Source organism: Entelurus aequoreus, linkage group LG04, assembly GCF_033978785.1.
Source record: "Entelurus aequoreus isolate RoL-2023_Sb linkage group LG04, RoL_Eaeq_v1.1, whole genome shotgun sequence".
In the NCBI taxonomy this organism is placed as follows: domain Eukaryota; kingdom Metazoa; phylum Chordata; class Actinopteri; order Syngnathiformes; family Syngnathidae; genus Entelurus; species Entelurus aequoreus.
The window spans coordinates 5,190,385-5,218,106 of NC_084734.1; the positions used below are offsets into that span (position 1 = coordinate 5,190,385).

Here is a 27,722-nt window from a genome sequence, read left to right on the forward strand (position 1 = left end):
TTTTAGCTACACAGATGTTGCTTCAGTGAAACACTGAGCATCATGTAGCACAACTGCTAAGTGCTAAACAAGAAATAGAAACTATGAACATAATAAAATAAACACTTACTGTACAATGACTGCTCTCAGTGGGATGATGACTGATAGGATGTTTATATCTTTCAGCACTAGACTTGTGTTCCCCGTGTTTAGATGATGCATATCATAATCCTCACTCCTCAGGTAAAACAAATAAAAGTAGGGTGCAAAACGAGCGTGTTAAGGTGTCTTGTTCGCAATGTTTCCAAGTCTAAATCCAATTTCAAAGTTGACCGACTTCTTGGCTTATGACCACAACTTTCTACTGTAGAGCTGAGAGGCGATGCAGCAGCTCACCGGCTCAATAACTCTCTGAGATCTACTTCCTCAGTGTTAGCTCTTGTAATAACAATGTCGCTAACACTTAAAGTTAAAGTTAAAGTACCAATGATTGTCACACACACACACTAGGTGTGGTGAAATTTGTCCTCTGCATTTGACCCATCCCCTTGATCACCCCCTGGGAGGTGAGGGGAGCAGTGGGCAGCAGCGTGGCTGCGCCCGGGAATAATTTTTGGTGATTTAACCCCCAATTCCAACCCTTGATGCGGAGTGCCAAGCAGGGAGGTAATGGGTCCCATTTTTATAGTCTTTGGTATGACCCGGCCGGGGTTTGAACTCACAACCTACCCATCTCAGGGCGGACACTCTAACCACTAGGCCACTGAGTTCAAATGCAGGTCACCACATGTCAATGCAGGTTTCCTGCAAGGTTTTGGGGGTGGAATTGATGACTGTCACTAGCTACATTGTTAGCTGTCGTAGCAGCTGTATAGTAAACATTGTAATTCATAAAACAAGAGAAAGACATGAGTGTTGTTGTCTTACATGGGGATTGGGAATAAAAGACAAAATCCTCCCCAAAAGTGCAATTCCTCTCTAAGCTTTAGACTGAACAGAAATTTTGCACATTTCAATATTTTTCAGTAGTGTCCCAATTTTAAACAGTACTGGATTCTTGTCATCCTTTCCTTCTGCTTACTCATGGATTTTGTGGTCTTTCTGCCGCATTACATCCTAAATAACACCATGGCCTGACATGATCTGCCCGTGGAATCAACTCTATATGTCTCACACACACACACACACACACACACACACACACACACACACACACACACACACACACACACACACACACACACACACACACACACACACACACACACACACATACACACACACACACACACACACACACACACACACACACACACACACACACACACACACACACACACACACACACACACACACACACACAACAACGTGCAGCAGTGGACTCTTCAACAAGATAGCAAGGAAAGAAAAAAGGCAGATGAGACAGAGAGAGAAAGTTAAGGATGAGTGAGGAAGAAAGTCAACTCTGATGACATCACATGTTCCGTCTACATTATGCCTGCCCTCATCCTCACTCTATACTACACCTGGGCAAATGAAGGCCCGGGGGCCCGCTGGACATTCCAAAATATATTTTTTACATCTTTAAGATGTAAAGTGTAGCTGCCATTATGATGTGCACTCATCTTTTAGAATGACCCGAAGTCTTCAACTATACTAAGTCTTTACATGCTTGGAATCTGCACTTTTGCATGATATACTAGTTACTATGGTCATCTAATTAGTTACTATGGTCATCTAATTAGTTACTATGATAATCTAATTAGTTACTATGGTCATCTAATTAGTTACTATGGTCATCTAATTAGTTACTATGATAATCTAATTAGTTACTATGGTCATCTAATGAGTTACTATGCTCATCTAATTAGTTACTATGGTCATCTAATGAGTTACTATGGTCATCTAATTAGTTACTATGGTCATCTAATGAGTTACTATGGTCATCTAATTAGTTCCTATGATAATCTAATTAGTTACTATGGTCATCTAATGAGTTACTAAGGTAATGTAATGAGTTACTATGGGCATCTAATTAGTTACTATGGTCATCTAATTAGTTACTATGGTCATCTAATGAGTTACTAAGGTAATGTAATGAGTTACTATGGTCATCTAATTAGTTACTATGGTCATCTAATGAGTTACTATGGTCATCTAATTAGTTACTATGGTCATCTAATGAGTTACTATGGTCATCTAATGAGTTACTATGGTCATCTAATGAGTTACTATGGTCATCTAATGAGTTACTATGGTCATGTAATGAGTTACTATGGTCATCTAATGAGTTACTATGGTCATCTAATTAGTTACTATGGTCATGTAATGAGTTACTATGGTCATCTAATGAGTTACTATGGTAATATAATGAGTTACTATGGTCATCTAATGAGTTACTATGGTCATCTAATTAGCTACTATGGTCATTTAATGAGTTACTATGGTCATCTAATTAGTTACTATGGTCATCTAATGAGTTACTATGGTCATCTAATTAGTTACTATGGTCATCTAATTAGTTACTATGGTCATCTAATGAGTTACTATGGTCATCTAATTAGTTACTATGGTCATCTAATGAGTTACTATGGTCATCTAATTAGTTACTATGGTCATCTAATGAGTTACTATGGTCATCTAATGAGTTATTATGGTCATTTAATGAGTTACTATGGTCATCTAATGAGTTACTATGGTCATGTAAGTGACAGCAGCTCAGACGAGGTACCAAGCAGTGTGGGTGGGGAGTGTTTCCACAGAGTGTTTCCACAGTCTGAAATGTGGGTGTCAGGGACAGACGTGGAAGGAGATTTTTACAACAAAGTTTTAAAGCTTAATAAAATATATCACATATATCAGATTGGAGGTGGGGTTATTTTACCCTTCGTGTTCATATTTCGCTGTGTTTGTTGCATTTCGCTTGATTGTAAAATATGTGGATGGAGAGGGGGTGTGACGTTCATATGTTGTCAGTAGGGGTGTAACGGTACACAGAAATTTTGGTTGGGTACGTACCTCGGTTTAGAGGTCACAGTTCGGTTCATTTTCGGTACAGTAAGAAAACAACAAAATATACATTTTGGGGTTATTTATTTACCAAATTTGCAAAATCTTCCACCAAAAATAATTTTCTTAGTGTAATATTTGATGTGACGTAATGGGAACCTTGGATAGGTCAATAATTCATAATAACATTGATTTTGATTCAATATTATGTTTTGAGCAATGACAGTTTGAAAGAAAAAAAACAGCTTTGTTTTATTAGTCAACATTGCAACTTTTTCTAAATTACATTTAACCTTTAAGCTTTTTTATTTCACTTTTGTTATGTTTTTGTTTATTAATAGTATTTTTAGAATGTGCCGTGGGCCTTTAAAACATTAGCTGTGGGCCGCAAATGGCCTCCGGGGCACACTTTTGACACCCCTGCTATAGATAATAAAACATTAAATGTGATAAATCTATGGATAAAAAGCAGAGCCTGGTGACACATGCGCGTTTATCATAACTCTCTCTCTCTCTCTCTCTGTCTCTGCCCCTCCCTCACCAATGCTGCTGTTTGTTTTGTTTTTAACCCCTTCTTAACCCTGAACGTACATTGAAAATACACGCAACCCTAACTCAAAATGCCGGACATTTGAGGCATTTAAGAAAGTCCGCCCAGACAGCTCTGCAAAAGAGGACATGTCCGGTGAAAAGAGGACGTATGGTCAGTCTATCCTAGCCCGGTCGATAGCATGCTAGCAGCGATCGGTTTCACCAGACACGTCCTCTTTTGCTAGCATTATAGCAGCTAACGGGCTAGGATAGACTGACCATATGTCCTCTTTTCACCGGACATGTCCTCTTTTGCGGAGCTGTCAGGGAGGAGTTTCTTAAATGCCTCAAATGTCCGGCATTTGAAGTATTGTTTACACAACGTGCAGTACGCTACTTAATATGTCCGTGTCTCGTTCGGTACACCTCCGCACCAAACCGAAACCCCCGTACCGAAACGGTTCGATACAAATACATGTACCGTTACACCCCTAGTTGTCAATATTCAGTGTTTTATCCTTCATAGTAATATTGTAAATCCCACATTCTTTATTTTCATGTACATTATTAACCTATTGTTACTATAACAATCTACAAGGTTAATATAGGTTGCTTCTCTTTCTTCCCCTCTATTTTTCTGCATTCTTTTGTATCTCTAGTTATCATTACGTATATGTATTGTTGCATTTGAACAACTGTATTGTTGATAATAAAGGTAAAGTATTGGTATTGTTCATTATCAATAGCGGATTTTCTATTGGTATTTGTATTGGTGTAGTGTAATAATGCTCATTGTCATTTCTGTATTATTATTTATTTCACTAACTGCTTCTTTGCTATTACTTTTACTATCATATTTGTACATGTCGTATTTGCTGATGTTGCTCTATTGTTGTTGTTGTTGTTGTTGTTGTGTTTGCTGTTGTTGTTTCTCTGTCTAATCCCCCTCTTGTCCCCACAATTCCCCCCTCTGTCTTCATTTTTTTCTCTTTCTATCCCCTCCTGCTTGGCTACAAAAAATAAATAAAAATAATAACAATAATTTTTATGTACATTCTGGGTGTCTCATTCAGTAAAAAATGAAAAATTCCATTCTGTTTTTTAAGGCGATCCGTCATAACGTTTTCAACATTCAATCAAACATTATTGTGAGGTTTTGTATTAGTGATGCTAAATATAGATGTGCCGACCCCCAGACACATTTTTTTGGTCTAAATTTGGCCCCCCGAGTCAAGATAATTGCCCAGGCCTGTTCTATATGATCAATGAAGAAGAGTATGGACTTGAAAACGGCAGATGATTCATGCTAAGATTAGAGCATCACAGCTAAATCCTAACGTACATCTTTTTAGCCCACTTCTGTCTCTTAAAATGCATATTTTCTCAAGCTACACTGCAAAAACTACAATCTAAGTAAGATGAAATATCTCAAATAAGGGTGATATTTGCTCATTTTCTGTCTGATAAGATCATTCTTCTCACTAAGCAGATTTTATTTTAGAGTGTTTTACTTGTTTTAAGTGTTTTGCTCCTAAATGATGTCAGTAAGATATTACAGCTTGTTGCTGAGATTTGATGAGCTATATTGAGTAAAACATGCTTGAAACTAGAATATCAACTGTTGCAAAGCTGTGTCATCAACACTCACAAGTAGAAAACTACTTTTTTAAAGTAATACATTCTTATTTCAAGCATGAAAAAAAAAAAAATCATGATTTTGACACAATTGTGTCTCATATTAAAACAGATGACAGCCCAATACTGTTTTATTTTCAATGAAACAATAAAACAATAGGTACTAATATAGTAGTACAGTTGTTATTAGTGAGAATATACTTATTTGAAGGTATGTTTGGGTTCATTGAGGTTAGCTCATTTGACTTGTTTTGGAAAGTCTTGACAAGCCAAATGTTCTTGTTCTATTGGCAGATCATTCTGCTTAGTTCAAATAAAATACCCCTCATTTTTATTTTGTTTTTTTCTTGTTTTTGAACACTAACTTTTTGCAGTGTACTTTTTAAGCAAATAAGTTGGTTAATGATCCTCTCATGGCTCCTCCCTCATGTTTGATGCTTTTTTTCCTCTGTGAAAAATGAGCCGCGTAATAAAAACAACAACAACTCGACATTCATTTTGGTTTGTGGACTCTAACCAGATTGCTCTTTGTCTTTGTAGTGTGGAGCATGACTTCCGTCTGCAGGAAGGACGCTTACAGGGGGTGATGGAGTCCCTGGAAGGAGAGTACGACGTGCCTGCGCCCGTTCCGACCAAACCCGTAGCCGCCGCCTGCCAAGCCGGCCGTCCGAGCACCAAGGCCCGTGTCAAGAAGCTCCGCAAGAAGTGTTTCTGGTGGCTCTGATAGTAACGCAGCAGCCTCTGAGCGACATCAGTGAAGGGATTTTACTGCGGCACTGTGGTTTGGGACATGAGTGCTGTCCACAATAGCTGCTGAACTTCCAATATACAGCAGATGTATTCATTGCCAACGTGTGGTCTGAGTGAGAGGCCGATACATGGTATGTAGCAAACAGATGGAGCATCAACACACGGGACTATTTGTCACCTGGCTGAGTGGCTATCTCGGAAGATACATAAAACAAGGATTTATGGCTGAATGGATGAATGACTATCGATGGAAATGAATGACAAGGTGTCAGTTTTGCAGCAGGAAACATGGGCGTGCTCCCAAGTGCTTGTTGGTACTGTGTGTGTTTCTTAAGTTGAATAAGGCACACAGCAGGGATGCCGTGTGGAATACATGTAGAAGAACTCTCAGGAATAAAGAGGCAGCCCGGCGAATGGAAGGTGCAAAGTGTTTGAGATTGTATTCGGGAATATATTAAGAGACAACGTGATGGAGCAGCTGATGGCAGACTGACAGGCTGTCTCACATTATTAACATTTGTGTCACTGCTGACCTCCTGACTGATTGATTCTGCACTGCACACATCCACAGTGGGAGCCCCAGAGGCCGACACTTTCTACAAGTCTTCTCTCTCTCTCTCACACACACACACACACACACCCACCCACACACACACCACACACACACACACACACACACACACACACACACACACACACACACACACACACACACACACACACACACACACACACACACACACACACACACACACACACACACACACCACTTACATGGTGGAAGACACACATCATACAAACCCCAAAAGTAGTGAAGTTGTCACGTTGTGTAAAAGGTAAATAAAAAGAGAATACAAAAAATCCTTTTCAACTTATATTCAATTGAATAGACTGCAAAGACAAGATATTTCATGTTCACACTGAGAAACTTCTTTTTTTTTTTTGCAAATAATCATTAACTTGGAATTTAATGGCAGCAACACATTGCAAAAAAGGCATTTTTACCACTGTGTTACATGGCCTTTCCTTTTAACAACACTCAGTAAAGGTTTGGGAAGTGAGGAGACACATTTTTGAAGTGGAATTCTTTCCCATTCTTGCTTGATGTACAGCTTAAGTTGTTCAACAGTCCGGGGGTCTCCCTTCTGCTATTGCAGGTGCCACACATTTTCAATGTCTGGACTACAGGCAGGCCAGTCTAGTACCCGCACTCTTTTACTATGAAGCCACGTTGATGTAACACGTGGCTTGGCATGGTCTTGCTGAAATAAGCAGGGGCGTCCATGGTAACGTTGCTTGGATGGCAACATATGTTGCTCCAAAAGCTGTATGTACCTTTCAGCATTAATGGTGCCTTCACAGATGTGTAAGTTACCCATGTCTTGGCCACTAATACACCCCCATACCATCACACATGCTGCCTTTTACACTTTGCGCCTAGAACAGTTCGGATGGTTCTTTTCCTCTTTGGACACAACATCCACAGTCCCAAAAACAATTTGAAATGTGGATTCATCAGACCACAAAACACTTTTCAACTTTGCATCAGTTCATCTTAGATGAGCTCGAGCCCAGCTAAACCGGCGGCGTTTGTGGGTGTTGTTGATAAATGGCTTTCGCTTTGCATAGTAGAGTTTTAACTTGCACTTACAGATGTAGCGACCAACTGTAGTTACTGACAGTGGGTTTCTGAAGTGTTCCTGAGCCCATGTGGTGATATCCTTTACATACTGATGTCGCTTTTTGATGCAGTACAGCCTGAGGGATCCAAGGTCACGGGCATTCAATGTTGGTTTTCAGCCTTGCTGCTTACGTGCAGTGATTTCTCCAGATTCTCTGAACCTTTTGATGATATTACGGAGCGTAGATGGTGAAATCCCTAAATTCCTTGCAAAAGCTGCTTGAGAAATGTTGTTCTTAAACAATTTTCTCACGCATTCGTTGACAAAGTGGTGACCCTCACCCTGTCCTTGTTTGTGAATGACTGAGCATTTCATGGAAGCTACTTTTATACCCAATCATGGCACCCACCTGTTCCCAATTAGCCTGTTCACCTGTGGGATGTTCCAAATAAGTGTTTGATGAGCATTCCTCAACTTTCTCAGTCTTTTTTGCCACTTGTGCAAGCTTTTTTGAAACATGTTGCAGGCATCAAATTCCAAATCAGCTAAAATTAGCAAAAAAACACTAAAGTTTTCCAGTTCAAACATGAAATATCTTGTCTTTGCAGTCTATTCAATTGAATATAAGTTGACAAGGATTTGTTGTATTCTCTTTTTATTTACCATTTACACAACGTGACAACTTCACTGGTTCTGGTGTTTGTACATTCAGGGTCACACACGTGCACACACAAGTGAACCTGATATCAGCTCATGGCTCAATGTGTGCTTGTGTTGGTTTTTTTACATACCAGAGATCGGGCTGGTTTTTATGAGACATTATGAATACATTCAGTTCACAACTTTATTAACAATCAGATCCATTACAAAATATGAGCAACATTCTGCCCTTGCAAAGATTTGATTGATAACGTCTGAGCGGTACTCATTTAAAATGGACCTGTGATGATTTTAGTCTACATTGAACACACTTCCTTATGATAGTATGTATTGGACACGCTTTTATTAACAAATATATTCCCTCGTGACGTTCACACCGACAGCAGAGTAGCTCAACCAACATTTGAATGTAAGTTGCAGCTGCAGCTGTTGACATCTTTAACAAAAAACATGAGCTTGCAGACAGCCAGAGCAGTGATTACTCTGGGTGCACGGTCAATATCGGACTGATAATTATCGGGCCGATATAAGGAATTATGACGTCGTACCGATAATTCGGATGACATTAGAAATAGCTGTGGTAGGATATTTCTCCAACCCAGTAGGTCAGGGCGATTCAAGTGGCGGCCCGGGGGCCAAATCCGAGTTCAGTTCAAAAACAAATTTTTTTCAACAAATTCCTAAAACCACTAGAGTGCTCCTGGAGTACGGATGAACTTGGACCACTGGAAACACATTGGCAGATCCTTGCATTGACATTGGAGTCCAAACTTGTGACTTACATAACTAACCCTCAAGGCAACACTTTAAAACCTCTCATTTTTGTCGGTTGCAGTTTGTTTCAGTAACGTGATTTATATAACGAAGGTGTTGCTGTAGCTTGCTTAGCTCCCATGCAGTCTTTTGTTCTACTTCTTTAGTTATACTAGTGGTGTTCCTCAAGGTTCCATCTTAGGTCCTCTCTTTTTTATCATTCGGGCTATTCAACGACTGGCCAGCGAGTTCAGTACAACAACATTTGTGAGAGACTCAAATCTTGGCAGAAGGTCCTTAAAAACAGCAGAGCGCTCCTGAAACTCTGACAAAATAAAATTGGCCAAAATCAAATGTCTACGGTAGAGGACGTTGGTTCTCTGGAATCTACATTAATAAGGCACAGTCTGGATCTGAGCCGAGGATGTCGTCGTGGCTTGTGCAGCCCTTTGAGACACTTGTGATTAAGGGCAATATAAATAAACTTTGATTGACTTTGATGATAGTGAAGGGAGAAGTCCCGCTAGGATGCAAGGATCCTTAGCTTTCTGGAAATGTGGCCCCCGAAACAATGTACCGTATTTCCTTGAATTGGCGCAGGGAATATAGTATTTGCACGTCTAGAATTACTGCCGGGTCAAACTCGTTTCTCAAAATAATTAACGCATGCTTGGCCTTATCGCCGGTTCATTATTGACGCCGGATCAAATTCGTTTCGCAAAATATTAATTTTATTATCGCATGTCTATAATTTTCGCCGGGTCAAACTCGTTTCGCAAAATATTTAGCATATGGCTAGAACTTCCGCCGGGTCAAATTTGTTACGTCACGAGTGACGCTTAACCTGTCCTCATTTTCAAAATGGAGGAAGCTGCTTTCAGTAGTTTACAATCGCACAAAGGAAAAAAGATAAAGAGCTATTCAGTAGGATTTAAGGTCCAAGCTATTGAATACCGGTACAGTATGCTAAAAAGAACAGTAAGCAGCTATGTTTTATTAATATACCGTAGCTGCGTGTGTCAAATACGGTATGAGTCATTAAATGACTCCCGCCTCCTGGTGGTAGAGGGCGCTAGTGATCCTTCTTGCGACTTCCGGTACTGCAGAAGAAGTGACAACACGCAGCAACAGATCGTCTTTTTTTTCCTCTCGCCTGAACTTTTAACATGGAGGATTACATACCGGTATCTCAAATAAAAGAGTTTTCTAAACTGGACTTTCAATGGAAGCAGGAGGTAATAATTAAAGGAATATCTCCATCGAGACAGAGAGACTTTTAAAACGGAAGAAATAAAATAAGGAAGACTTCTATAAACAAGTTATTGATGCTTTCGGTCAGAAGGAGCTGCAAATGGACTCCATTTATAAGTACAGGTAAGACCATAATAACGTTTTTTTTAATTAAATGTGCTTTTCATGATGGTATGCTTACATCACACTCAAAGCGCACGCCTAAATTTACCGCATTCCTTTTGGTAAACACCGGAGTGAGAAGAGGTTTTAAAATAATTAGCGCATGCACGGCCATCCCGCAGGCTTCCGGTAAACGCCGGAGTGACAGGAGGTTTTAAATGAATTAGCGCCCCTGCGGCTATTCAAGGAAGTACGTTATTCCAATAGCCCGGCAAGAGTTGGTCATCGTCGGCGATCAATGGAAAGGAGTATGATTGTCCTCCTGTTGGTGGGACTGCCTTCAGGAGAACGCCTGTGCGTGGAATCTTTGAAAGTGGGGAGACTGGTGCACAGACTGCCACCACACTGTCCTTGGCACAAAGAAGGCCAGGGTCCAATGGCATGGAGACCAAGACAATTGGGGGCCCATCTTTGCTGCAGCCTTCTTCCGCCTTTGTGACCGCTGTGGAGCTTCTATGCAACCATCATCCGCCCACTCCGTCTTTTTCGACAAGGGAGACGCGCAGACTCCAACGTCCCTTCTTGGCCGTGGGGAGCTGTATCCGGTGGCAAAGGAAACCCAGGACGACCGGCACCTCCTCACAGCTGCAGGAGGCTGCCGGAGCTCCGGTCTGTTGGAGGACCGCCGATGGTGTGCCTACCAACACTTACTTTTCTCTCAGGGTGTGCTCCCCTAGTCTTTTGTCTTCCCAGACTAACCCACAAGGCAGGCAGTTGGTCGTAAACTTCTAATGAACTGACTGTAAACAAATATGCCGACTTTTTCAACACGTCAAACCTTATCAGCCACATGAAATGCTGGCTTCAGTACGACAGTGTTTTGAAAGCCAACAAAGACACCTGAGCGGCCCCGAAGTGTTCCGTAAAGAAAGATGTGAACAAACTACAGTCAAATCTCAATCTAAAAGAATAAGTTATCAGTATCAGAATGTGTTTGAAATAAATCATATTGTGCATCTCTAGTTAATCCCAATGTTATTTTGATTAGAGACCCCTGCGATTGTTTGTTTTTCTAGACCACATGCCCTGCAACTATAACAGACCGGGTGGTTAATTGAACGGCGCCGTTAATTGGAGCAGTTACCATATTTTTATTATCGTTGTTGTAATTTTGCGTGCAACTCTACTGCGTCATACTGAGTGGTGCTCATTTGTTTGCCGTTGAGCAGAGTCCAACTGCTCTCAGTGTGATGCAGCGCACTCCGGCAAACAATATCAAATATTAAATGAACATCACTTATCATCTTTGGAAAGGAAGAATATTCCTGTATTGGATCTGAAGGTGGTCATAATGTTGTCTACTCGCCAGCCAAGTTAAAGAGGATTTATTTGACCATCTACATAATAAATCTACATACCATGGAGCCTTCCGGATGCTGGCGTGTTCATCACACTACAATAAAGATGCTTCCCCCAACAGGCAAAATAATCCCCACGTCTCATTAAAATGTGTTGTGTCGGGTTGATGCGCACTATCCAACTCAAGTGAGTTGGGCAAGTAGACAAATTATACAGATGCAGATGTTTTGGGGGGATTTTTTTTGACAGGAAATGAACCTCTTGAGTCATCAAAATCCCACATGGGGGCCAACTTTGTTGTTACTCTGACACACACAAACACTTTTGGGCTCGAAGCAGTGCAAACCACTCATCTCACATAAGCACCTTGTGAAGCGGTAATGGCTGACAAGTTGGCCACAATTACAGCTCTGGATGATACGAGACTCTGAGAAATGAACCAGCCTATCTGCGTCCTCCCATTATGACGCCTGTGCTCCCATCATGCCCTGATTGTCCTCCCGTGTGTACAATAAAGGTGTGTATTTTGAACAAGGGCTGCTTTTGTTTGCACAACCCACAACAAGTTGTTTATACATTTCTCTAATCAGTACACAAAGTAAGTGAAGTTATTATCATATGCGGGGACATGGTAATAAATATGCAACTTCCACTCATCTTCTACATCTCAATAAGGATCTCAATAGGTCAAAAGTCTGCCTTTCACGAGGCACAACACTCAGTTTCACATGTGGTTAGCATTCTGAGATAAACTCTTCCTCTAAATATTATATATACAGTTCACACAGGTTACCCTTTTCATAAGGGTACACCTAAAAATAGCTTGTATAAATACCGTATTTTCTGGACCATAGGGCGCACCACATTATAAGGCGCACTGCCGATGAGCGGGTCTAGTCAGGTAGGTCAGGATTCATATTATTATGATTTTTTTCTAAATGTAAAAGACTTCCTTGTGGTCTACATAACATGTAATGCTGGTTCTTTGCTCAAAATGTTGCATAGATGATGTTTTACACATCATCTTCAAGTCGCTTTCTGACAGTCGCTTCAGCATGCGCCGTTTTGTGGGCGCTCTTATTTACGTGGCTCACCTTGGACAGCGTCTTCTCCCCGTCATCTTTGTTGTAGCGGTGTAGCGTGCAAAGACGGGAGTGGAAGAAGTGTCAAAAGATGGCGCTAACTGTTTTAATGACATTCACACTTTACTTCAATCAATGACGGAGCAGCATCTCCTCATTCGGAAACAACATCTAGGCCGGAAATGTGTCCCGTGAAAAACCGTCCGACCGGAACTCTCTAATAACTAAAGTTCCTTGGTTGAATAATGTCAAACTCACTACACCGGTATGTTTTAGCGCTTTCATGGCGAGTTTACTGACAGATATAAGTAAGAACTTTACACTACTTTATATTAGAAATGGCAACAGCGGAGGATGAATGTCACATAACAAGAAGATAGAGAAAAAGAAGAAACTTAGACTACAAAGACGGACTCGTGCAAATGTTCAGGACTTATGCAGATCCCAAACACTGATCAGCAGGTACCAGAAGGTAAGAAAAGTTGCTTTTGCATAATATTGCGAAACAAAACGCCAGATAATATGTCTTACCTTATACACACACCATAATAATACTCCTATGTTGAAGATAATATGTCTTACCTTATACACACACCATAATAATACTCCTATGTTGAAGCACAGTACAATCCATCAAGTGGTGTGGCTTCATAGCTTACCAAAGTCCTACTAAAACATTTTGATAGATTTTTCAGCAATGTTCTATATTTTCAATGGAACATATAAAATGTTGGTGTTGTTTACTTGAGTCATATTGCAGTCTACACGTATCTCTTATGTGTGACTGCCATCTACTGGTCACACTTATCATTTCACCATGTACCAAATAAAATAGCTTTGAGGTCGGTAAGCACAACCCAACTTATTTCGTACATTAGGCGCAGCGGGTAATAAGGCGCACTGTCGAGTTTTGAGAAAATTAAGGGTTTTAAGTGCGCCTTATAGTCCGAAAAATACGGTCACTACCGTATCTAATCAAATGACCAATGAGTACTGCATTGTTGTACTCACAATTAGAGCATGCTCGCGGCCCATGGTGATGACTGTCTGGTTGATGATCCTCAGCAGAGACACCACGATGTCCTGGATGTGTTGAAATGTCTCTCCCTACAAGAACAGACACAAGGCAAAGAAAGACAACAATAAGTTAGGCTGAAAAACATGGACAACCGCCATGTTTTCTCCTTTGCAATCAGGATGAAGCGCTCAGTATGTCAGTCCGCGCTCTCAAAGCCTGCGCAGGTCGCTGAGGAAACAAAGACTTTGAGATAATACAGTGTGTGTTTGGGAATACAACATTTGAATAACTGCTGCTGGCATTGCTGAAGATCCCTACTTGGAAATAATGCGAGAGAGAAGGGATGAGAGGGGGCTTTTCATAGCGTGAGGAATTTAATGTTTGCAAAGACAAAGATAATTAGGACAGCCCTCAACTCTAAAAGAATTGTTTGAATTGAAATGTCAGGGTTTTTGCACATGTCTGTGTTTTTATGAAAGCTTTCTATAAAAGCCGGTGTCTTTGCCGATCAGCCAGGCAGTGGGAGATCCGCACACAACTAAGGGCGAGGTTAAAAAAATAACAGACGTTTTTCTACAATGTCTCTAAACAAAACACTCATAAATTGCGTGTGTCAGTGTGAGTTGAGAATAAGCAGATCCAGAGAGACACAACACAGAGCAGAAATTGGAAAAGGAAACTAATAAATTCCAAACTGGTTCACTTAGCACCCTGGCTGGTGACATTGTTTACTCACCAATAAAGAAATCTGATTATTTTTCCAGTTGGGGTTGTTTTGCTGTGAATCTTTCCCTGTTGGAATCCTGCTTTTATGCCGCTCATGAATTCCAAACTACCTCTCTTCTATCAATGTATCTCCCTGCATAGTTTGGCACAGCGTCCTAATCAGACATGGAAGAGAAGGGAGTAAACAAGAGAGGCAGGAGTCCGACATGAGGGGTGAGAAGGCTACCATCACGTCCATCACCTCGCTCTATTTGCTCCAGGTTGCCGTGGTTACTTTGTTAATGAACGGTATTTGCCTGCTGCTGAATGTCATCAAGCCTTGGAAACTGTCTGTGAGGTTAAAAGCTGTGTGCAGCCAATTACATTTTGATGATCCTCTGATACAAACTCTTTATAAAATGTTGTTGACAAAGTCACCCTGCCTTGTCTGACTAACAGTCCTGAACCAAAATACAAATGAACACAAACAGATAAGCTTTGTTTATTCCACCAGATAACAAACAGCATTGCTTGACTGATAATGTTAATTTAGATTTTATTTGTATATGTTTTCACTTTTTTGAAACTAGTCAAATAGAAGAACTAAAATGAGTCACTACACCAATTTTTTTTTTTGAGGAAAAAAAAGTTATATTTTGTAGGACTAGAAGTTAGAAGTGGATGTCACAATCCCGACACAAACCTAAACGCATCAGTCTGGCTGCGGTCACACTGCAGGGTCGGATGTCCAATTCACATTTTTTTTTGTCAAATCCGAACTTTTTAGCTGCTGTTCACAATACAAAAAAATGTGTTTTCTATTGTGAATGCAATCCGACCCGCATTGCGGACATGACGTCACGACGTTGCACACACTCCAGTGTTTACAGAAGTAAACATGACTTCAACTCTCGTTAGTCTCAGTATTGGCGTATTTGTGGCAATTTCAAGGATTTTGCGCAATCAAAATCAACATTTTTTGGATCGAATTATTGCGCGGCGAAGATTAAGAAAAAAAGAGGAAAAGTATTTTGGTTCTTGCAGTTTTACGGGATAATTTGCTTCGATGTCTGGTTGAAGAGTACATCTGCAGCAAGCAGTGGTGGAACTTACAGTTCCTAAAACAGCCGTTTTCTGCTCCGTTTATTTTGTAACCGTATATTTTGGCAAATAATTATGACGCTTATTGGTGACTTTCTGGTAGGATAAATGCAACCTGATTGCGTGAGTGTTCACATTGCAGACGCATCGCATATATCAGTGTTTTTCAACCACTGTGCCGCGGCACGCTAGTGTACCGTGAGATATTGTCTGGTGTGCCGTGGGAGATTATGTAATTTCACCTAAAAATATTTTTTGCAAAGCAGTAATTATAATCCGCAAATGTGCCGTTGTTGAGTGTCGGTGCTGTCTAGAGCTCGGCATACTAGCCGTGTAATACTCTTCCATATCAGTAGGTGGCAGCAGGTAGCTAATTGCATTGTAGATGTCGGGAACATGGTTTGTCGAGATCACAATATGCGGGAGGCAGGGTGCAGGTAAAAAGGTATCTAATGCTTAAACCAAAAATAACCAAAAGGCGAGTGCCGCTAAGAAAAGGCATTGAAGCTTAGGGATGACTTTGCAAAACGAAACTAAAACTGAACTGGCTGCAAAGTAACCAAAAACAGAATGCTGGACGACAGCAAAGACTTAAAGCGTGTGGAGTAGACGGCGTCCACAAAGTACATCCGTACATGACATGACAATCAACAATGTCCCCACAAAGTAGGATAGCGTCCGCACATCTTAAATATTCTTGATTGCGAAAACAAAGCAGGTGCGGGGAATAACGTTCAAGAAAGACATGAAACTGCTACAGGAAAATACCAATAAAAGAGGAAAAGCCACCAAAATAGGAGCGCAAGACAAGACTTAAAACACTACACACAGGAAAACAGCAAAAAAGTCCAAATAAGTTGCGGCGTGATGTGACAGGTGGTGACAGTACACCTACTTTGAGACAAGATGCATGCTTGGTTATGCTTTCAATTCATATCCAACACTTGTGAGAACAACTTTTTACTGTCAATATCGGCTACCGAGTTTCATTTTGTTATGATTTCTGCAGGTGGTGTGCCTCCGCATTTTGTCAATGAAAAAAATGTGCCTTGGCTCAAAAAAGGTTGAAAAACACTGGCATATATAACCAATTCATATTTACATATGAAAGAGGCCTGGAAATTTTGAGAAATTCAAAATCGCACTCTTCACACGGACATAAACAAATCCGATAGAGGTCGTATATGGGAGTGGAATTGACCTGCAGTGTGAACTAGGCCTCTGAGACCTGCTCTCTAGAAACCTGGCATATGTTAACAACAATGCCAGAAATGTGTCCCGTGAAAAAACGTCCGACCGGAACTCTCTAGCAACTAAAGTTCCTTGGGTGAATAATGTCAACTCATTACACCGGTATGTTTTAGTGCTTTCATGTTGAGTTTACTGACAGATATAAGTAAGAACTTTACACTACTTTATATTAGAAATGGCAACAGCGGAGGATGAATGTCACATAACAAGAAGATAGAGAAAAAGAAGAAGTTTATCGACTACGTCGTCGTCACGGACTACAAAGGCAATTTTTCAGGATTCATGCAGATCCCAAATACAGAACAGCAGGTACCAGAAGGTAAGAAAAGTTGCTTTTGCATAATATTGTGAAACAAAACGCCAGATACTATGTCTTACCTTATACACACACCATAGTAATACTCCTATGTTGAAGCACAGTACAATCCATCAAGTGGTGTGGCTTCATAGCTTACCAAAGTCATACTAAAACATTTTGATCGATTTTTGCGCGCCGTTGTGTAATGTTCTATATTTTCAATGGAACATATACAGTTTTGGTGATGTTTACTTGAGTCATAATGCAGTCTACACGTGTTTCTTATGTGTGACTGCCATCATATTGCAGTCTACACATGTCTCTCATGTGTGACTGCCATCTACTGGTCACACATATCATTTCACTATGTACCAAATAAAATAGCTTTGAGGTCGATAAGCACATCCAAAATGATTCCGTACATTAGGTGGACCGGGTTATATGGTGTAGTGTCGAGTTTTGAGGAAAGTATTTTAAGTGTGTCTTATAGTCCGAAAAATACGGTAGATCCCATGAGCAAGTGTGCCTAATCAAATGACCCTAATGCTGAGAGTCTCGTTTGAGACAGTGTGCAAAAGTGGTGAGTCACAGTTTTTATAGACTAATACATGAGAGTATTTGTCGGTGTCATGTCACTTTTCACCCGTCCGCATCACCCGACGTAAATCCTTGCCGTCGTCATTAATTGCATCGTTCTCTGCCTTCAGTGTGTCTCTGCTCAAAAAGCTGATGACTCATTACTGCTAAGCACACCAACAGAGCTGCGAGAGCAAAACCTTTCTTTCAAAGGCTCGGCAGATTGTCAACAACTCGCGGGAGCAATTAAAAAAAAAAGAAAAAGAAAGAAACTGGTGAGGAGTGTGCAGCTACACAGCCATAAGTCCAGTGGGTCAGGACCTGCTGCACCGCACAACTGAAAAGAAAGACTGAAGGTTATTCGCTCTACTCTTTAAGATGCAGGGTCTATGTTTCAAGACTACATTCAAGTAAAAATACAAATAGTCTCACGACTAACTGGCTGGATAAATGATCATTGTTCCGCTTCATGGTGCAATTATTATCTTTTTCAGATAACATGGAGTCTGCTGCTGCTTTATATTCATTAAAAAATGTCTGACTAGCCAGGAATATGATGTTCATCTGCAGTTCGTAAGGAACATTACACATTTGAAGCAGACATACAACTCCAGCAGTAAAGAGTTAATACATTGTTATACGCTGCTGTTCCTGCCTTGTCTACACAAGAAACTAGTGTTGAACCGATACCAACATGTTGGTACCGGTACCAAAATGTATTTCGATACTATTCTAAATAAAGGGGAAACAAAAAATGGCATTATAGGCTTTATTTATCAGGTACAGTTACAGTTGCGGTACATTAAACATACGTCATGATCCATGGCCCGGATCATGTTGTGTTTAGTTACCGTATTTCCTTGAATTGGCGCAGGGAATATAGGATTCACACGTCTAGAATTACTGCCGGGTCAAACTCGTGTCTCAAAATAATTAACGCATGCTTGGCCTTATCGCCGGTTCATTATTGACGCCGGATCAAATTCGTTTCGCAAAATATTAATTTAATTATTGCATGTCTATAATTTTCGCCGGGTCAAACTCGTTTCGCAAAATATTTAGCATATGGCTAGAACTTCCGCCGGGTCAAATTCGTTACATCACGAGTGACGCTTTACCTGTCCTCATTTTCAAAAATGGAGGAAGCTGCTTTCAGTAGTTTACAATCGCACAAAGGAAAAAAGATAAAGAGCTTTTCAGTCGGATTTAAGGTCCAAGCTATTGAATACCGGTACAGTATGCTAAAAAGAACAGTAAGCAGCTATGTTTTATTAATATACCGTAACTGCGTGTGTCAAATACTGTATGAGTCATTAAACCTCCTGGTGGTAGAGGGCGCTGCCGCGCTAGTGATTCTTCTTGCGACTTCCGGTACTGCAAAAGAAGTGAACACACGCAGCAAGACATTTTTTTTTTCCTCTGCCTGAACTTTTAACAAGGAGGATTACATACCGGTATCTAAAATAAAACAGTTTTCTAAACTGGACTTTCAATGGAAGCAGGAGGTAATAATTAAAGGAATATCTCCATCGAGACAGAGAGACTTTTAAAACTGAAGAAAGAAAATAAGGAAGACTTCTATAAACAAGTTATCGATGTTTTTGGTCACAAGGAGCTGCAAATGGACTCCATTTATAAGTACAGGTAAGACCATAATAACGTTTTTTTAAATTAAATGTGCTTTTTATGATGGTACCGTATTTCCTTGAATAGCCGCAGGGGCGCTAATTAATTTAAAACCTCTTCTCACTCCTGCGGTTACCAAAACCATGCGGAATGAGCAAGCATGCTCTAATTATTTTAAAACCTCTTCTCACTCCGGCGCATACCTTATCATGAAAAGCACATTTAATAAAAAAAACGTTATTATGATCTTACCTTTACTTGTAAATGGGTCCATGTGCAGCTGCTTCTGATCAAAGGCAGTCTTTCTCATCTTTCTTCAATTTTAAAAGTCTCTGGAGATATTCCTTTAATTATTACCTCCTGCTTCGATTGAAAGTCCAGTTTAGAAAACGGTTTAATTTTAGATATGTAATCCTCCATGGTAAAAGTGCAAGCAAACAATTGCTGCATGCTTGCTGCTTGTTGTCTTCTTCTGCAGTACCTGTCTCCTGCAGTACTGGTAGTCGCAAGAAGGATCACTAGCGCACTCTACCACCAGGAGGCGGGAGTCATTTAATGACTCATATTTGACCCGGCGGAAGTGCCAAGCATGCGCTAATTATTTTGCGAAACGAATTTGACCCGGCTGTAATTCTAGGCAGGCGAATACTATATTCCCGGCGCCAATTCAAGGAAATACGGTATGCTTAAATCACACTCAAAGCGCACGCCTAAATTTACCGCATTCCTTTTGGTAAACGCCGGAGTGAGAAGAGGTTTTAAAATAATTACCGCATGCACGACCATCCCGCAGGCTTCCGGTAAACGCCGGAGTGACAGGAGGTTTTAAATTAATTAGCGCCCCTGCGGCTATTCAAGGAAATACGGTATGTTCTGTTAGTTTTGGACTCCCTTAGTTCCTGTTTTGTGCACCTCTGGGGTTGTTTTGGTTTCTATGGGTACTAATTGGGTTCACCTGCCTCTGGTTAGTGGTCGGCACGCTCACCTGCTGTCGACCACTAATCAGAGAGCTATTTATTCACGTTGCTCGCCACACTCTGTCTGGCTTCATTGTTTGCTATACGCAACTGGCACGTAGGGTTATTTCTCTTTTATATGTTTCTTGATTCCAGTGCTAAGTTTATATCTTAGCTTCATGTGCGATCGGAACGCAGCCCTTTGGTTTGCTTCCTGTTTTTTGTACGTGTTATGATTTACGAAGATTAAATCATGTTCCTACCTGCACGCTTTGTCCGGAGTGGTCCGTCTGCATCCCGAGAGAACGAACCCCGCAGTAAGAGGCGACCCCCACGTGACAACATATGTTTATTATTGCAAGTTTGTCCTTAAATAAAATGTTGAACATACTAGACAACTTGTCTTTTAGTAGTAAGTAAACAAACAAAGACTCCTAATTAGTCTGCTGACGTATGCAGTAACATATTGTGTCATTTATCATTCTACCTCCCAGGGGGTGAACAAGGGGATAGGTCAAATGCAGAGGGTGATTTCACCACACCTAGTGTGTGTGTGACTATCAGTGGTACTTTCACTTTGTTTTTAACTTTAAACATTGTTATATTATTTCATAAAACTACTATAATTGACTGTAGTACTCAATTTTGTGTTGTTTTTTCAAACAATATTTCCCATCCAAAACCTTTTTTTTTTTTTAAAGGCATGTACAATCTTTAAATTGTGATGTTTTGGGAGGGTTAGGGCTATATAAATAAACATTGATTGATTGATTAAGCACGGATTAAATTGATTTCAACTCATCGGGATACGAGTGTTTCGAGTAACAAGCTCGGTTATGGAAACAATTGAGCTGGTAAGTTGAAGCACTAAATCACTGACTAATCGGTTTAGTGGCTAACTAATTGGTAATTGATTTACTTAAAGACCAACCGACAATTAAACTTGATTGACGGACTAACTAAACAACCGACATGCTGACCAATCAAACAATTGAATAACCAATAAACTAACCATGAATTGATTAACGTGGACCCCGACTTAAACAAGTTGACAAACTTATTGGGGTGTTACCATTTAGTGGTCAATTGTACGGAATATGTACTGTACTGTGCAATCTACTAATAAAAGTTGCAATCAATCAATCAAAAACTAACATACTAATTAACCAATTGGCTGAGTGAGTAAGCAAGAAACGTACTAATTGGCAGATTAGCAGACTAATTAACTAAATGACTGACACACGAGACTGACTGTCTAATAGTCTCATAGACCAACTGAATCATCACGTAACTAACTAACTAACTGAACTGACTAACTGAATAATGGCTGGTTCAAATCCCAAGGTGCAGGTGTACCTAATGCTTTGTTCTGTGAGTGCATTTGAGTCTTGGTCTCACCACATTGTCTCTGCTCAGGACCTCCAGAATGTTGTTGAGTAACTCCAGACTTTTCTTCCTCTCATCGTGCGGCCCGTCAGACATGGTGGCTAAAGTTCTGCTCAGCTCTCGCAGCATCATTGGCAACAACACATCTCGACACGCTGCGGAGATAAACAGTGACAGCATCTTTTCAAGACTTTGGAAAAAGTCTGTCAAATACAGGAATGGCCTTAATTATCCGTGGAGGTGTTTTGTTTGGCAGTGACACTGTGACCAAGACCAGTGAGTAACGACGTCATGGCCATGAAAAATAATACATGTGGCCCTAACCTGAGCAAATGGGAGAGGTATCAATCAAACGCTGCTCTGTCGGACACAAAGCCAACACATCAATCAACATAATGTTTCTCCCTTCCGTATTGCTCTCATGAATCCCAATCTTTAGTTCACTCACTTGTTACCTTGGTCTTAGACACTTTGTCATCACAATTCAGTAGAAAAACATAATTACAGAGTCATAGTAGATTTGTGTTAAGGCTTGAACAATACATCATTGCTGCTTGCCTGATTTGTAGGGTTGTGAGCGACCTTTTAGACAAAAAGGAAAATTGGGAAAAGACGAAGAACATTTCTATCAGTTCACAAACCCCGACAGAACATTTTAAGAATCAAGACTACATTTCATGCATTTCTACACAATATTTTACCTTTATATTTATTCTCATATACCAACCTCTTCTGGCTGTCTTTCAGACACATGTCCTACAAAATGTACCACAGAATGTTTAGTTTCATTATGTGAATGCTCCAAAGCATGCACACATATGGTTTCTACACCAACATGCTTCTATTTATTCTTCTATTTCTTCGTCTCCAGATTTTGGCGCGCTCTCCCGTCCACATGTTTTACCCGATTCGAACCGTTCCAACTTCAAACTGTTCAGCCTATTCGGGAATCGCGCCCTTGACAAAGTCCAAAAATTCCCAGATTTCCCAGGATTCCTGGGACATTTTTCCCATTTAAAATGAATTGGCCATTTTTAAAACAACCGATTCAAACCATTCCACCTTCAACACATTCCACCATCCTGGAAATTCAAACTACCCTTTTTCCAAGGTAAAAAAAAAGTCCAGGATTTTCCAGAATTCCTAGTTTTTCAAAGCCCTATTTCCAATCTTTTTTCTGGCGACTACTCCTTCCACATTTTTCAAGGTACTTCAACAGTTCCACCGTCAAAACATTCTTCTTAATTAAGACAAAAAACTAAGTTTTCCTGGTTTTCACGAAATTCCGTAATACCTGTTCCTGTAATACTCCCCTCACCTCCCAGGGGGTGAACATGAGGATGGGTCAAATGCAGAGGGTAATTTCACCACATCCAGTGTGCGTGTGACTATCGTTGGAAGTTTAACTTTAATACCATTTCTCAAGTCAACATGTTACTACTTCAACATTTCTCGACCGATTTGAAACATTTCAACGCCAACCATTTCAACTCATCCAGACCATTCAAGATTTTTACCATTTTCAACAAAATTCCCGCTTTTCCCGAAATTCCCAATTTTTTGGGAAATCCCCATTGAAATCAACGAGACATTTTCCAAAGTTCCACAATTCCCACATTTTTCATCTGATTCAGCCTGTTCAAGAATTGTGTGCTCTACTTCAACAATTTGTTAGAATAATTATATATAAGTTATCACACAACTCCTATGCTTAAAGGCTGTTGCTCTAGTTATTGTCTATTCTGTACTTTTTATGCTTTGTGCAAGGGCTCACAACTTGTTATCTTCCATGGCATGTGAGGAGTGTCCTCGCCGCAGATGTTTTCTGTCTTTCAGCCAAGGACGAACTAGCAACTCAACGAAGATGAGTCATATCAACAGCAGACAGACAAAGCAGGGACAGGGCGCAATCACAAGGCCCCCAGCACATTCCGTCACGTATTGTGCGTACTGGAGCTGCTTTGCATAATGTGTGACCCCTCCCTTTAGAAGCAGTTTCAGCATGTAACTAGGGAACTCCCTAACTGAATAAATAGAGGAACGCGTGGACTGTTCCTCAGAACGTAGGGTGAGACTGTAACTGAGTGTGCAGCGCCATGTGTTCTCCTCATGAGCTAAATTGAACTCTGTCTCTGCCTGATTCCTTTCTTCTTGTTCTGTTTAATAGATAGTTCGGTGCTTAAACCTGACACACTTTTTTTTTTTAAATTCCCGGATTTCCCCATAATTCCTTTTTTTTTTTTCATTTTCACCATTCAAAATGAATTGTCCATTTTTCAAGCTTCCACAATTCCCACATTTTTCAACCGATTCAAACCATTCCACCTTGAACTCATCCTGGACATTCAAACTATCACTTTCCCAAGTTCCAAACCAAATTCCGGTTTTCCTGGAAATTTAAACTCTTCAACATTCAAACTATTCTTACATTTATACTACATTCTGTCAGCATTTCAGTTCAACTTCAGAATTGGAGCATTCACACGCAATTCCTAGTTGTTAGATAATTAACTAACATTATTATCATTGGAAATGTCATGTAAAATTGTATAACAGGCATGCAAACAACTCAGAAAATGTTGCCCATGTAGCAACGGTATCCTATAGCCTATTACCATGAATTGATTAACGTGGACCCCGACTTAAACAAGTTGAAAAACGTATTGGGGTGTTACCATTTAGTGGTCAATTGTAGGGAATATGTACTGTACTGTGCAATCTACTAATAAAAGTTTCAATCAATCAATCAATAGCCACGCCCCCTTGGGTAATATACTACTGGGGCCGTGACCTCTGTTTGGCATCCATCACGTCAAAAATGTACCTTCTCGCTGGCTACTAGCACCGAAACAAGCTTGCTAGTTAGTTAACAATCTCGCTAGCCTACTTGTTGACACTCTGTTCGCTGATTGCTGTCTACTTTGCTGCTAATCATGTTAGCTTGTCCCGCAACTCAGTGCGACCTTTTAGCTAGAGGAACAGCGAGTACCTACGGCTGAGGAGAGCATTCAACAAATTTAGTTTGGATCAAATTGTTATTAATATTTCAAGCAAATGTTTAACAACGCAGATGTTCATGTTTATGCAGAAATTGCCCATGTCTGGGTTTGTATTTGTTGCAATGTTTATGCTCGGCATCAGTCCACATCGAGAGGCTTCATTAAAATGTACAAGATGCAATGCACGTTTTCTTAATAGGGAGACATTTTCATCTACTTGCGTCAGATGCAATTTTATGTACAATCTCCCACTCTACACTGTTTATGAATGTAAAATGGCTTTTTTGTTTGGAGACGGTCCAACGAAATGCTGCCAAATCACCAATGAGCAGCATTACACGCATGAAGTTATCAGAGCTGGAAGCAGACCAAGTCAATTAAAGGATCAACTTGGACTCTGAAACATTCCATTGTTCTTATGACAGATTTGCAAAGGGGCATAAATTAACATTCTTCGATTAATTCATACAGAATCATCAGATCTCATGATACTGCCGAGAGCTGCTAATGTATGTTTGAAATATTTACTTCAGCCTTGAAAAACATCTCAACTAGAAAAGCACTATTGAGAGCTCAGACCTCCGCCAGGGCCCGTCTCCAAAAGTAAAAAAGTCCTAGATTCAGAAGATGATCCAAAATATAATCACTTGTTCTTTATGCCATTTCAGACATTTCCTAAAAGATCAATGAAAATCTGCTCAGAACTTTTCAAGTTATCATAAGTGGCATGAAAGTCAAGTGTCTTGTCTCTGTGGGTGGGTTACATAAGGTAACAAAGTAGAAATGATACAGATCAGCCTGAAAATGCAATGACTTGTTCGTTATCCCACTTTGGACATTTTCCTGAAAGTTAGATAAAAATCTTCCCATAACTATTAGTATTTTTTTTTCATTTTAACAGACCGACTGACTGACAGACAAACAAACCAACAGCAATGATTAAATAACCTGGAGGTAACAATAACTGTCCTTATGAGGGCAAAGAAAGATTAACCTAATTATGCTAATTAGACTTTCTGAATAATAACATGCCCCTTTTATGATCATTTGAAAAAATTGAAATCGAATTAGTAAACAAGTATAATTACTCCATTATTGTTTTGTAACGGTGTTGGCAAACAAAACAAGTCTCAATACAATACTAGCCGAGTGCAATGTGGCATTTATGACTAAAGGTAGGAAATAAATACCCATTGTGGGATTCAATCTAATTTAGCAACTTTTGTGGTAGCTGGCAACACCATAGTGAATACATTGAGGCATCACATCAGCAAATACCAGTACAACAGTATTAGTGTTATATACAGTGGTGGTCACAAGTGTACATACACTTGTAAAGAACATCATGTCATGGCTGTCTTGAGTTTACAATCATTTCTACAACTCTTATTATTTAGTGATTGGAGCACATACTTGTTGCTCACAAAAACATTCATGAAGTTTGCTTCTTTTATGAATTTATTATGGCTCTACTGAAAATGTGACTAATCAAAAGTATACATACAGCAATGTTAATATTTGCTTACATGTCCCTTGGCAAGTTGACCTGCAATAAGGCGCTTTTGGTAGCCATCCACAAGATTCTGCTGGAATTTTTGACCACTTCTCTTGACTAAATTGGTGCAGTTCAGCTAAATGTGTTGCTTTTCTGACATGGACTTGTTTCTTCAGCATTGTCCACACGTTTAAGTCAGGACTTTGGGAAGGCCATTCTAAAACCTTCATTCTAGCCTGATTTAGCCATTCCTTTACCACTTTTGAGTTGTGTTTGGGGTCATTGTCCTGTTGGAACACCCAACAAGACCCAACCTCCGGGCTGATGATTTTAGCTTGTCCTGAACAATTTGGAGGCAATCCTCCTTTTTTCTTGTCCCATTTACTCTCTGTAAAGCAGCAGTTCCATTGGCAGCAAAACAGGCCCAGAGCATAATACTACCACTACCATGCTTGACGGTAGGGATGGTGTTCCTGGGATTAAAGGCCTCACCTTTTCTCCTCCAAACATATTGCTGGGTATTGTGGCCAAACAGCTCCATTTTTGTTTCATCTGACCAAAGAACTTTCCTCCAGAAGGTCTTATCTTTGTCATGTGATCAGCAGCAAACTTTAGACAAGCCTTAAGGTGTGGCTTCTGGAACAAGGGCTTCCTTCTTGCATGGTAGCCTCTCAGTCCTTGGCGATGCAAAACACCTGCACACCTGCTTTTTGGTGGTTCTCGGTTGACTCTTGATCATCCTGACCAATGTTCTCTCAGCAGCAGATGATAGCTTGCGTTTTCTTCCTGATCGTGGCAGTGACAAAACTGTGCCATGCACTTTATACTTACGAACAATAGTCTGCACAGTTGCTCTTGGGACCTTAAGCTGCTCTGAAATGGCTCCAAGTGACTTTCCTGACTTGTTCAAGTCAATGATTCGTTTTTTCAGATCTGTGCTGAGTTCCTTTGACTTTCCCATTGTGGCGTTTGTAACTGAGCCAGGGCTCAGAAAATCTGCAGAGACTCCTCCCACCCCCACCAAGGACTGTTTTCACTGCTGGACTCTAGAAAGAGGTTCCGCAGCCTCCGAAGCAGAACCTCCAGGTTCTGTAACAGCTTCTTCCCTCAGGCCGTAAGACTCTTGAACGCATCATAATTAAATGATCCCCTCAACTCCCCCCAAAATGGATGAACTCGCTGGAATAAAAAAGACAATATAACATACATCCATAAACGTGGACGCATGTGAAAAAGTGCAATATATTTATCTGTACAGTAATCTATTTATTTATTAATTTATATATATTTATTTATTTTATATATATATATTTATATATTATTGATATATATTTATTTATTTATATATGCACCTTATTGCTTTTTTATCCTGCACTACCATGAGTTTATGTAACGAAATGTCGTTCTTATCTGTGCTGTAAAGTTCAAATTTGAATGACAATAAAAAGGAAGTCTAAGTCTAATAAGCGTTTTTTTTCCGCCTTTGATGGAAATAATGCTTTGTGTGTCACCGCAGTGTTGTTTTTGCAAGCGGGGATAATTAATCCATCTGCCTTCTGCATGCTTCATTAATGAACC

At 40.2% G+C, this 27,722-nt stretch overlaps 2 protein-coding genes across 3 annotated transcripts in view; one reads left to right on the top strand and one right to left on the bottom strand.

Moving 5' to 3' along the window:
- Positions 1-6,514, top strand: part of LOC133648212 (uncharacterized) — a 62,018-nt gene extending 55,504 nt beyond the window's left edge. For both annotated transcript variants that reach the window (XM_062044064.1, XM_062044065.1), the window contains exon 4: positions 5,695-6,514. In XM_062044064.1, the coding sequence (XP_061900048.1) occupies positions 5,695-5,878 (184 nt within the window). In that variant the 3' untranslated portion in view covers positions 5,879-6,514. The remainder of the gene's footprint in view (positions 1-5,694) is intronic.
- Positions 1-27,722, bottom strand: part of LOC133648209 (dedicator of cytokinesis protein 2) — a 337,149-nt gene that overhangs the window by 151,195 nt on the left and 158,232 nt on the right. Inside the window, exons 25-26 of the mRNA XM_062044062.1 lie at positions 21,663-21,805; positions 13,745-13,840 (exon numbers count right to left, since the gene is read on the bottom strand). Coding sequence (XP_061900046.1) covers positions 13,745-13,840; positions 21,663-21,805 — 239 coding nt within the window. The remainder of the gene's footprint in view (positions 1-13,744; positions 13,841-21,662; positions 21,806-27,722) is intronic.